Raw genomic sequence first — 13,360 nt, 5'->3', positions numbered from 1 at the left:
AAATATTCATGAGTGTGCTGGCCCAAGTCAGTCTGCCCAATGCTGAAGGTGTCCCAGACAGTACAAAGATATAGCAGGATTTCTGTCTGTTCGTGTAATTCATAATATTTATTTGCTCCAAGAGATACAGACATGATTAGACTCTTTCAGTATTCCTCTCAAAGGAAAGTTTAGGTATGTATACTGAAATAAGAAATTGGTTGATTGTGTGGCATCGTACCATGACAGTGTGGATCATTGCTCACTATGCCAATCTCTTGATTGTCTGGTCTAGACTTGATTATTTACAGTCCACTGCATATTGCTGGAATTTTGCTTAAACAACAAACAAATGTGTGTATGTATGCTGCATTCTGAGTGTGCATTCACTCACTCACCCATGAGCCACATGGCCTCCTGTGATGTTTGAGATGCAGTAATTAACACATTTGTTTTGAACTCAAAGTTTGTTTGTTTGTTCAAGGCTTCACTTAGCAATATTCCAGATTATTATGGCGGTCTGTAAATATTTGAGTCTGGACCAGTCAACACAGTGATTGATATCATGAGCATTAATCAACATAATTGGGATTCGATGACATGCATCAACCAAATCAGCGAGCCTGACCACCTGATCCCATTAGTCGACTCTTACGAAAAGCATAGTCGCCTTTTACCATGTTTACGGCAAGCATGGGTTGCTGAAGACCTATTCTTACCCGGATCTTCATGGGTTAGAACTCAAATAGCAATATGGTGTCATTATTCAGCAATCATTAAGCAAATAATTCATTGTTTTCTCTGTTTATGCTTGGATCCATACCCAGTGTGCATCCAGTGAAGATCAGTCATGATGACGCTGATGAGAGTGTTCTTATTGTTTCAGGATCTGAGTGATGAGATGGTTTCATTAGACAATGATTCCTTCCTGAACAGCCTGGACAGCATGTCTTTCTCCAACATGTGGGCCGCTGAGAACGCTAAACACACTAACTTCTGACACATGCAAAATAGGCCCATCTCAACATGTGGGCCGCTGAGAACGCCAAACATACTAAGTTCAGACACATGCAAAATGGGCTCATCTCAACAGACGACCCACTAATTAACGCTAAACACTCCAACTTCAGACACCTGGAGGGCATGCAGGTCAACATTTCTCTTGTTTGCGTCATTGGAATCGGATGTTTCGTGAAACTAGTTAAGACCTGTGTTTGGCATGTGTGAAGTGATCTGTACCATTCTTGGTATCTTACTATGTGGTAATGTGTCCATGGTAACCAGTCCTGGGTTCTGAGATGAATAATCATTTTAGAGAACATTGCCTTCTGGATCTGTGCATCATTTGTCAGCAGATGCCATTTTTGTGAGAATGGTAACAAGGTCTTGGAAAGAGTTGCACTGAGGTGTTAATTTACGCTGAAGTAAGTTCTGTCATGTGGCTTTATGGATGTGTAAGTCACTGGTATCAAATTTGTTACCTTTTAGCCAGTGTTCTTGGGAAGCCTTGGAACAAGTACTTTGAAGAACAATAGAACCAGTACTTGAAGGACATTTAAGCAGGCACTTGAAGGACATTTGAGCAAGTACTTGGAGGACATTTGAGCAAGTACTTGAACATTTGAGCAAGTACTTGAAGAATTTTTGAGCAAGTACTTGAAGGACATTTGAGCAAGTACTTGAAGAATATTTGAGCAAGTATTTGAAGGACATTTGGGCAAGTACTTGAACATTTGAGCAAGTACTTGAAAGACATTTGAGCAAGTACTTTCACATTTGAGCAAGTACTTGAAGGACATTTGAGCAAGTACTTTCACATTTGAGCAAGTACTTGAAGGACATTTGAGCAAGTTCTTTGATGAACCTTGGAACAAATACTGTGATGGACATTTTACCTAGTACTTCCACATTTGAGCAGGAACTTCGAAATCAGAAAGACATGTTCCCAGATTGACAAAGTCTTACAGTGAGTTTAATACACGTTGTTGAAGACAAATGTTGAAATACACGGATTCTCACACTGTGGTCTTGAGATTGGTGAAACAAGAACCCTTGTGTGTCCTGAGTTGATGACCAAGTTATGCAGTATGTCCACAATATGCTAGTCTATGTGATTGATCAGGGCTGTTGAACAAAACACAACAGCCCTGATGGTGGATATGTCCTATTCCGATGGTGCTGATGTATGCAGATGTGAGTGATGGAGGTCACACAGACCTACATGAGAGATGTGTTGTTTATGTTGTTCAAGGTTGAAGCTAGGGCAACTTCTAGGGCAACTGTTGTTCAACAAGGAACATTCACAGCGAGATCATGTCAGAATCTCAAAAAAGAAACATATCATAGACAGCCTATCAAAACAATGGTAGATAAAGCATTACTATGAATATATAACATTTAAGAAACTGCAGTCTTTTAAAAGCCAGGGAACAGTGTCAAATTTCAAATTTTGAAATTGTTGGAAATGTATCAAAATGAGATGAGCAGTAAACTGCATTTCCAAAACAACTGCTATGCAAAACCTGTTGTGTTTATGCATAAGTGAAAAGATCTGTTATTTTGGGCAAATTCACCAAGATGAAATGCTTCGAAGATTTGAATGTGTTCCCTGGCTCTTGTTAAGCTGGTATATAGTTGAAGTTTGAGGCAAATAATACCATTTGGAAAGAAGTTAAGAATATGTTAGTTTGACAATTCTATGTGCCAAGATTTGCCACTTCAGGATAATATTAATCTTGAGAAGTTATTTATGAAAAATGTTTAGATTACTACAACTGCTAATGATATGAACTTGATATATACGAGATATTTATTAGCCTTGTTAAGCATTATTGATGACAATGTGCAAAGTGTTTAAGCTAATACAGTAGATATATAGGCCAGTCAGTAGCAGGAATTATTTACAGAGTGTTTTTGTATAATTTTCTCTTTGTTTCTGATGTTTTGAAGAACAAAACTATTACTGGTTGTGAATGTATTGATGTTACAAGTGATTAGTGCTGTTTTCCCAATTCTGCATTGATCAGTACATCAGTCTGACAATGTAAGCATAATTTTGTCCATCCATTTTAGTTATTAAGATGGTCAGTTATTTTACCATTTCAAGCAAAACTGATCTTATGTTTCTTAACCTTGCATTTCTTAACCCCAAAAATAAATGATTTTTATCAACAATTATTCTGAAAAGATTGCAAGAAGCAAATCAAGACCACATCAACAGGGTCAGTCTTTCCTTAACCCATAGGCTAAACATTAAAGGGAGATAACTCTAATAGTCCTGCCTGTCAAATTAATCAGCCTTCTGAATACATCATTAATCATTTGTTTTCAATCGCAGTAAATTCATGCAAACTTGTTTAGAGAAGTATATTCAAGATGTCAAAACGTTGAAATAATTTTGTTTAACCTGTTTGTGCATCTTTTGATGTTTCAATGCAGTGAATCGTCATGGTTATAGTACCTGTTTTCTGCTCTTTATGCAGTTTGAGCTCGATGCAAAGGAACTTTGATTTACGGAAGATTGTGCAATAGGTATTGTATTGTTAATATCTTGATTACAGTTGGATTTTATTCAGAATTTGGCAATGTGTGTGAGTATATTCTGAGAGTTTACATTTGAAACATTTAAGGATTAGGTAATAGATTGTATGTATGGGAGATTCGTGTTCGGGTTTAAATGTGTAAATGATGTGTAGGCAGTCGTTCACATAGTCAGTCCATCGCCCAACTCACTTGTTACATATATATGCAGCACAGTATTTTTATAGAAGTGAAACCCTGTATTATGTGTGTGTCATCCTATGATGAGTGTTGTACCACATCGGATCTCATCATTCCATATTCCCCTCATGATCATCTTCCCATGTGTCATATGCATAATAATTCTCACAACAACATGAACTTTGATACCTTGAGTAGTTGAGTATACCCTATAGGTGGTATGTTGTCCTTTTGTCAAGATATGAATCACGTCTTTGATTGGCATTTAGAAGTTGGCAGAACATGAACACAAGAAACTAATTTTGGATATCAATTTATTATTTGTCACAAAGTTTCAGGGCTACTTCTTGACCCTTTGTCAGATCAATGACTTATGTTCGCGGTAGGACTCTTTTGCAGAGATTGTGTCTGCAGCAATCTGGATACAGTCTGTGCCAAAAACTTTTTAAGTCAACCATCTAAAATTGACCTTTTGGCATCCATTTCTGTACATTTAAGTGTTAGTATATGGACTATTATTTCCTGAACCTCCTAGACCGAAAGAAATTTTTACTTGATGCAGGCTTCGAATTGGTGGCTTACTTTATTTTTATTTTTTTATACATGTTAGTATATAGATATTTTACCATGATCGACAAAGTTAATGTTACCATTAACGAATGAAAATGAATCCAAACCAATTTAATTTCTTGTTTTATATATTTTCATGGACAATGCCAAGAAGCAATCTTTAAATGAAAGCTGTATGCAAAATTCAAACCATATTGTGTTTTAGAAATAGTATATTTTCAATGAAACGCAGCATTTAGATTAGTTTCACTATTGCAAGACAAGAAAATAGCTTGTCTGGTCTTAGTGAGAAAGGTTAGGTTTACAACAAGCAAAGGCAACAGATTATTGGATTGACCTGATCTTTAAGTTGTCAATATGAAATAGACTCAAACAAGATGACATTTTTGCAATTTGTCTGACATTTGGTTAACATCTTTTAAGGTTTTTGTTTCTATCGTTATCATAATGGTTATATCAACATTTTACAAATAATTATAAAGTTATTTAGTGTTACTCTAATACAAGCAGCTTGCTGAGAAGCAATTTTGGTGTCGCCTACCATGGCCTCTCTCATTATCTTTGTTAATAGAATAACCATTTAGCTGAAATTTTAGTTATCAGTATTCACTGAGTTTGGTCTCATATGTGCCATATTTCTGAAATCAAACATTTTGTTCAATGTTATTGTAAAACTCAAACGACTTAGGACTGGTATGTTCAATGTCAGTGTTGAAGTTTTCCTGCATGGTGCTTTTGTTTCAATATTTATAGTCCTAGATAAAAGTAAGTAGCAAGTGTAGAGGATGGTAGTTTGGTAGTTGACCACTCACACAGTACAATATGTTGCCAATATTTACAAACAAATAACATTTGTGATGACTGATTCCAAGAATTTGGAATGAATCCTTATTTTGCAAAGTCATTGTCACTACAATTATCACCACATCTGTATATAACATGTAATTTCATTCATATTGGATCATTCCACAAGGTCATATCGTACAATAAACTCATTCCTCGTCACCTGAGAATATGAAGGATGGAGCTGGCCTAAGTACTTGGTGAACTTGTTGATGATGCATCAAGCAATGTCCGCTCACTCACTCACTCTGAGCAGGGGTCCTCATCACCTGGGGAAGCATGGACAAGATGATCAATGATTTTTCTATTAAACGAATGCTCCTGACACTTACAGTCTCAAAGGTTTTCCTATGGTAGGGAATGTTAACTGTGTGGCCTTTATGGGGTATTATGATAATATTAATTCCTTAAAATTGCTGGCATGTTCAAAGGAGCACAGTATTTATCAGCATTAGAAATTGGCGCTAGTCCAGTAGTCCTTGAAAAATTACCCAACAGTTAAGGTATCATAAGGACTTGTAAAAATTGCCATTATTAATTATTTTGCTATATGTTATTATGTGGACTAAAAGTGTCAGTTTCTACCACTGTCAAGGACAGCAGTGTGGACTTGAAGCAGGTCCAGCTTTAGTTTCTTCTCTCATTGATAACTCCATTTAATATTATCTTTATTATTGTCAAAGGAGGATTATACAAAGAGCTTTGAAACTATATCTTGAAAATGAATAGCATAGATATGATTTTGAAGACTTTGTGATAACTTTATGATTGAACATCTTGTTCCTTCTTCCGGTGGTGATCAGGGAGGATGTTATTTAAAGCAATGGCCAGACCAGATTAGTTTGTTCATTTTAGAATGTTTTCTTTGTCAATTTGCCAAAAGGTTTTGACAGGGTTGATTTGAGTCTAATTTTTTTAAATATCTTAAACTACGAGTCTGCACCAAAGGCTTTGTTGATTTACATTTTATCAACATATGTGTATATCTTTAAGCTCCAAGCTTCTGTTCCAACTTAGTCAAGCCTGTTTTAAGAAGTTTTGCATTTTCATTCCACAATTGCTCTTAACATTTACGTGTACAACCTTTATATGGAAATATCACAAATTAGTCTGGCCTCAAAATCATTTGACAGTGTTCTTGCAGGCTGAATTGCAAGATTCCATCATTCTCAGTGTTTTCCTAGTGTGTACTTGTCCACCTATTATTTACCAAAGACTGGATCCATACCCAGATGCATATCAGACTTATAAATGCAATATACAGTGTATAAGTGTTTTGTCAATGTCAACTATGTGTCCATCCCATCGTTCCCATGGTTACCCTCTGTCTTGTTGTCTTCCTGTGGCATAATATGGCACTTTGTTTAAGGCCTTGTTGATTTTCATTTTATCAGAATATATATATATATATATTTAACTTTTTATGCTTCCTGTTTTTATTCCAACTTCGACAAGCCTAAGTTTTTTAAGCGCTGCATATTCATTCCAAACACTCTCTTAACAATAATGTGTGCAACCTTTATGAAGTATTAAGATTTGAAATAATGGCTTCCATGTGGAATATGAATAATTGTTGATTGATTATAGTTGCTATTAGTGATGGTTAAATAAATATAGTTACAGATCAACATCACATGAACATTTCAAGGCTTGCAAGGTTAGAAGGCTGCATCCTCGTGTATCAGTTTCAGGGCTGGAGTTGTTTTTTAAAGCAGTAATATTTTGATTCCAGTTTTATTTCAGGTAAAACTTTGAATCAGGCAAAATCAGTGGAGGAGATTGTTGAGTAGTCTGAAAAATGATTAATTTCAGTGAAATGAAATAAGTATCAGTATCAGAAATTGGCGTCATATGTTTGTCATTGCAGAGACATTTGAGTTTTATGTCCGATGCAATTTCCTATTTTCATTTGTACCATATGTTCCCATGTTTTTTCAGGTGAACAATTGACTTGCCTTTGCATGTGTTTGTGATGTGCGCCACCAGAGGGGCAGGATACACTTACCTTTTCGCGAACACCTGGTATCATTACTATTTGATAGTGATTCATAAACACATGCTAAAGATATAGTCGGAATCGTACAATCGACTATTTCTATTGGATATGGAAAGGGGTTGGCCCTATATTTATAGAAATCGCTTCCACTGGTTTTGAGCCCTGTAGCTACGTGCGAGATATGTGCTTTTTCTTTGTAATTTCTAATTCAATTCAGGGCAGAATTTTGTTGAAGATTGCTTCAAGCTAATGATCTTGGATATGTATAAGTAAAGAGATTCTTTCATTGTTTATCAACATGATGATAGTTGAATCTCATTCAATAGAACATCCATTGTACTCCTCATAGCATTAGGTTTTAGTGTATTTTCATAACCTGACCTTGCACTGCAAATTTACAGAATAGATCTAAATGCATCCAGTATTGTTGTCAAGTGAGTATTCAGATATAAAGATGTAGAGTTATGTTGTGATCCTATTGTTTTATGGTTATTTACTGTGTTGTTTGGGTTTTCATTCCACGATGCTCTGGATTTTCCATTTTGCTTACTTCTGGGTTGTGATTGTTCTCGTTACTCTACAGGTTTGTTTAAGCCTAGTTTTATTGTCAATTGTGTGTACATTTGTATCATGTTTTGTGAGTGGACCTGAAGCAAGACTTGATCTGAATTTGGTTTATTCATAATTTAGGTAAGAACAAAGATGCAGTTGTATTTAAACATGTACCTGTATGTTTCCTTTTGTAAAAACTGATACCATTAAAGAATATTTTAGGTGTAAAATGTTCAAAATGAAAATGATTATCATAAAATATGGAATTTTGTCATTTATTAGATTTTGTAGATCTGAACAACTATGTAATTTCGCTGAATTATTTTGATTTAAATTTCTCATGTTTTGATGAATACACCTCTTTATCAAATAAGATAGTCAAGATCCATGTGCTGGTCCAAACCAGGAATATTTCATCTTGCAGTAATGTGGTCAAGATGTGTTAAACGATCCATCCCTTTATCGTGTCAGTTAAATAATTCAGGAATAGTAACCTTTAGATAACAGATTAGTTCTACAGCTTGAGATGTTGTTTGTATGCTGCAGCTCGTTGAAATCTCCACTGCAATCCATGCAAGTGGTAATATTTGTAACTGCACACCAGGGGAAGAAGAACATAAACTGCTCCACCACATATGCAACATGTCCAGATTAAACTCAGCCTGAGGCCTTTATGCAGTGATGAAACGTTTCTCGTATTTTATGCATGAGGTCTGTGTCTATGAGCTTATGCTAAACTATTCACATCTTGGTTACAGTTGTCACTCGATTCTTGTCAGCAGGAAGTGCTGTTCATTATTTTCTCAAATATTGCATAATCAGCGTTTACATTGTCTTGTTTTTGTTGTCTTCCAAGTCAGTCATTTGGAAAGTTATATATGTTATTAGTATAGTTATAGATTCTTTGAAAGCAGGGGCAGTCTGGTAGCCTAGTGGTTAAAGCGTTCGCTCGTCATGCCGAAGACCCGGGTTTGATTCCCGACATGGGTACAATGTGTGAAGCCCATTTCTGGTGTCCCACACCGTGATATTGCTGGAATATTGCTAAAAGCGGTGTAAAACCATTCTCACTCACTCACTCACTCACTCACTCACTTTGAAAGCATGGTAGTGAAAACTAATACTTAATATTTGAATCAAGATCAGGTATTGTCTGCAAATCTCACAGAAGGCAGCTGAATTAAGAGCATATTACATGCTCCAAAGTAAATTTATCCGCTTGTCACTTGTTGCTGTGGCTTGGAGCAAGTGATGAATCTTTTTTAGTTTGTTTACTATGTAAGAATCGTGTGTGGACACAGGTGGCTCAGTTGTTTAAATCTCACAATTTGTTGTGCAGAGCTGTGTCCATTAAGCACGTCTGAAACCTAGCTCATAGGCTCATTCATCTCTCCGAGGCAAGGGAGATAACTGATTTTAAAAGTCCAGGTTCCACCCTTGCCGAACTTAGACTGGAAGTTCTGGCCTCGATCGTCGCACCACCAGTGGCTATTACAAATTATGTCCCTTCTATATCCCCCACCCTACTGACCAATCAGATTCCACCTCTCATATCACTTGAATTCAAACAAAATGGCGGCGACCTGTCAAGATGATTTCATCATATGTGCATCATATCACTTGAGCACCTTGATTAAGAACATGAAAAGATTTGTAAAATATCTGTCGACGCCAAATTGACGGTACCCATGCTCTGCAAATTCTGCAATTGAACGAAGTGGGCACAGCAGTTGTCATGTTGTTTATGAACCGGATGTTGATTTCGTTAATAGATTTTGATTGGACTAGATAGAGACGTGTTAGTCCAGCCAAACTGTAACTCCATAATTCCAGCCTAGTTCAACAAAGGTGGAAATTGGTCTTTCAAAGTCGGTTAACTTCCTTGTGAAGATGAGGTTCATAACCCATATTTTTTCTGATTATGATTCTAGGTTCACGCCTGTGGGTTTCACCAAAGTGGTACATGTGTAAGACCTATATTCCTTAGGGCATCCCACGCAAATCAAGTTATTATGCTGTCATAATTGAAATACCACATCACTTCAGGTTTTCTTCCACATCAAGCTGACGTGCCATGATATAACTGAAATACTGTTCATAGTGGCGTTAAAACCCAGCTCACTTACTCTAGAATTGTTTACTATTGTGTGGGTATTGTTTTCTTGTTTATATCCTGTTTACACATTTCATGTGTATTTGATTTAGTTATGGACTAATGATTGCTAGTTTTCTTATGTTGATTTCAAAGATCTGTTGATACTATCACAGTTACCACATGTTGTCATTAAAGTTTGGTGTCTGTATGTAATTTAGAAAATGTGAATTAACTACATATCATTTTGATTCAAACATATCACATGTATTTGATTGAATTATTGCCAGGTATTTTAGTGAGTGTCAGCCAGGAATCGGGACAGTGCTTTGAGTCCTGGCTAGTGTTTGTTTTAACTGTCTAAGAATACACTGATTTTGTATAAAAAGTCAATGGTGTTTTTGTTAAACGCTTGATACTGAAGTCATATGATTAAGAATCTTTTTAACAATTTTAGTTTAACATTTTACAGATAAAGAAAAGAGGAACAAGATTGCTCAGAGAAAAAATGTTTCTATTGAGTTTTGCGAACAAAACAGTGATAAAATAGACAAAATTTAGTTCCGAGTTCAATGTAAACATTTCTAGAACAATATCTGTCTTCAGAGAAATGTGTTGGAAAATGTATATGTGATAAGCTGATGAGGACGTGTGCCATATAATTTTTTTAAAGTTCCATAAAGTTTGATTATCTTCTCGTCTTATCAGCAGAGGACTTGTACCAGAAAATTTTCCCTAAAACTTGATAGTTTTTTCATCTAATCAACAGAATTAAAGTATGCTGTTCACAGCCTGAGCTCTTGCATGTGAGTTGAAGCCAGAAATATACGGATACCCTTTCTTTATATCACATTGTGAGATGAACACATGCTTGACAGGGTTGACTCCCTGTCATGTCATGTGTGTAGTACTCTGGTGTATGTCAGTGTCACACTATTTTACCTGGGAACCCTATACTGATCTGTACTGTACACATATGAAATGGCATACCCTGCGTCCTTTGTCAGATACATGCAGTACTTACACTTGTTATGTGTCATGATATTTGGAAGAATAAATCTTAAAGAAATATATATATATATTAAATGCTGTTGTTTTGTATGTCAATGGCATCATCACATCATTAATCAGACGTTTGTTCCTGACTATGTGTCGACCCCTGTGAATAATATCCATGTCAGGGACATCTTACCAGAAGCAATCCATATCACGGGTGTTACACCACAAGTAACCAGATCAACCATCCATGTGGGTGTTACCACAAGTAACCAGATCAACCATCCATGTTGGTGTTACACCACAAGTAACCAGATCAGCCATCCATGATGGCGTTACACAACAAGTAACCAGATCAACCATCCATGAGGCGTTACACCACAAGTAACCAGATCAACCATCCATGTTGGTGTTACACCACAAGACACCAGATTAACCATCCATGTTGGTGTTACACCACAAGACACCAGATTAACCATCCATGTTAGTGTTACACCACAAGTAACCAGATCAACCATCCATGTTGGTGTTATTACGCAATAACCAGATCAACCATCCATGTTGGTGTTACACCACAAGTAACCAGATCAACCATCCATGTGGGTGTTACACCACAAGTAACCAGATCAACCATCCATGTTGGTGTTACACCACAAGTAACCAGTTCAACCATCCATGTGGGTGTTACACCACAAGTAACCAGATTAACCATCCATGTTAGTGTTACACCACAAGTAACCAGATCAACCATCCATGAGGCGTTACACCACAAGTAACCAGATTAACCATCCATGTTGGTGTTACACCACAAGACACCAGATTAACCATCCATGTTGGTGTTACACCACAAGACACCAGATTAACCATCCATGTTAGTGTTACACCACAAGTAACCAGATCAACCATCCATGTTGGTGTTACACCGCAAGTAACCAGTTCAACCATCCATGTTGGTGTTACACCTCAAGTAACCAGATCAACCATCCATGTTAGTGTTACACCACAAGTAACCAGATCAACCATCCATGTGGGTGTTACACCGCAAGTAACCAGTTCAACCATCCATGTTAGTGTTACACCACAAGTAACCAGATCAACCATCCATGTTGGTGTTACACCACAAGTAACCAGATCAACCATCCATGTGGGTGTTACACCGCAAGTAACCAGTTCAACCATCCATGTTGGTGTTACACCTCAAGTAACCAGATCAACCATCCATGTTGGTGTTACACCACAAGTAACCAGATCAACCATCCATGTTAGTGTTACACCACAAGTAACCAGATCAACCATCCATGTGGGTGTTACACCGCAAGTAACCAGTTCAACCATCCATGTTAGTGTTACACCACAAGTAACCAGATCAACCATCCATGTTGGTGTTACACCACAAGTAACCAGATCAACCATCCATGATGGTGTTACACCACAAGTAACCAGATCAACCATCCATGTGGGTGTTACACCACAAGTAACCAGATCAACCATCCATGATGGTGTTACACCACAAGTAACCAGATCAGCCATCCATGTTGGTGTTACACCACAAGCAACCAGATCAACCATACATGAGGGCGTTATAACACAAAAAAACAACCGATCAACCATCTTCAAGAAACCAGATCAACCATCCTTGTTGGGGTTTTACCACCAGAAACTTGATCAACCATCCATGTTTGTGACAATGAACCAAAACAAGTCATCCTTGTACTGTGTTACTGAAACTATGCCACCTGATGACTGACACATGTCTGTTTGTCATTTAACGCCGCACTAGCAATATATGACGACTGTGTCTGAGTGGGGTATCCATGTTAAATGGCGGCATGGTATTTAAATGGGCTAGGCAAGCAGTATAAACCAGCATTAAAATCTGGACAAGTACAAGCAGACACGCACGCACGCTCGCACGCACACACGCACGCACGCGCACACACATAATCACGCATGCACGCAGGCGCCCCTTTCCACCTCACCTAAGTCTAACGGCAAGGAAAAGCATTCGTAATTGGTAATCCATCCCTCTGGCACTATCCAAGCGAAAAAATAAACTAAAAAACAGTTGAATTATTAGCCACTCATATTGAGTTATGTGACCACAAAACGGTAATGAAAGATCTTTATTTAAACGATTCCATACACTTACGCAGATTTCTAAATATAAATAATATGGTTGTTTGTTGTTTAACGCCGCACTCGGCAATATTCCAGCTATATGACCTCAGTATGTAAAACAATCGTGTCTGGACCAGACATTAAAGTGATTGACATCATAAGCATCGATCCATGCAATTGGAATACTATGACATGCATCAACCAAGTCAGCGAGCCTGACCACCCGATCCCGTAAGTCGCCTCTTACGACAAGTATAGTCGCCTTTTACGGCAAGCATGGGTTGCTGAAGACCTATTCTATCCCGGATCTTCACGGGTCTGTCAGTACGTGTTAGAATAGCAAACCATTCGACGCCGGGCGTCTGCTTCAGGACTAGGGTGAGAACTGACCGCATACCTCTATCACTCCGTTGACTCTTTGCAATAGATAACGGGGAATGAGGGTAGGTGTCGCAACGTAGCTGGTGGATAGTGAAGATATGTCCAAACTTTGT

At 37.4% G+C, this 13,360-nt stretch overlaps 1 protein-coding gene across 3 annotated transcripts in view; it reads left to right on the top strand.

Moving 5' to 3' along the window:
• The window catches only part of LOC139473607 (uncharacterized), a 30,619-nt gene extending 19,823 nt beyond the window's left edge, over positions 1-10,796 (top strand). For all 3 annotated transcript variants that reach the window (XM_071256393.1, XM_071256471.1, XM_071256314.1), the window contains one exon: positions 866-10,796. In XM_071256393.1, the coding sequence (XP_071112494.1) occupies positions 866-979 (114 nt within the window). In that variant the 3' untranslated portion in view covers positions 980-10,796. The remainder of the gene's footprint in view (positions 1-865) is intronic.
• Positions 10,797-13,360: the final 2,564 nt, after the last annotated feature.

The sequence above is a fragment of the Haliotis cracherodii genome, unplaced genomic scaffold (genome assembly GCF_022045235.1).
Source record: "Haliotis cracherodii isolate W230 unplaced genomic scaffold, xgHalCrac1.p SCAF_1, whole genome shotgun sequence".
Taxonomy (NCBI): Eukaryota; Metazoa; Mollusca; class Gastropoda; order Lepetellida; family Haliotidae; genus Haliotis; species Haliotis cracherodii.
Note: the sequence above shows the minus strand (reverse complement) of the source record. Positions and strands in the feature narration are given on the sequence as shown.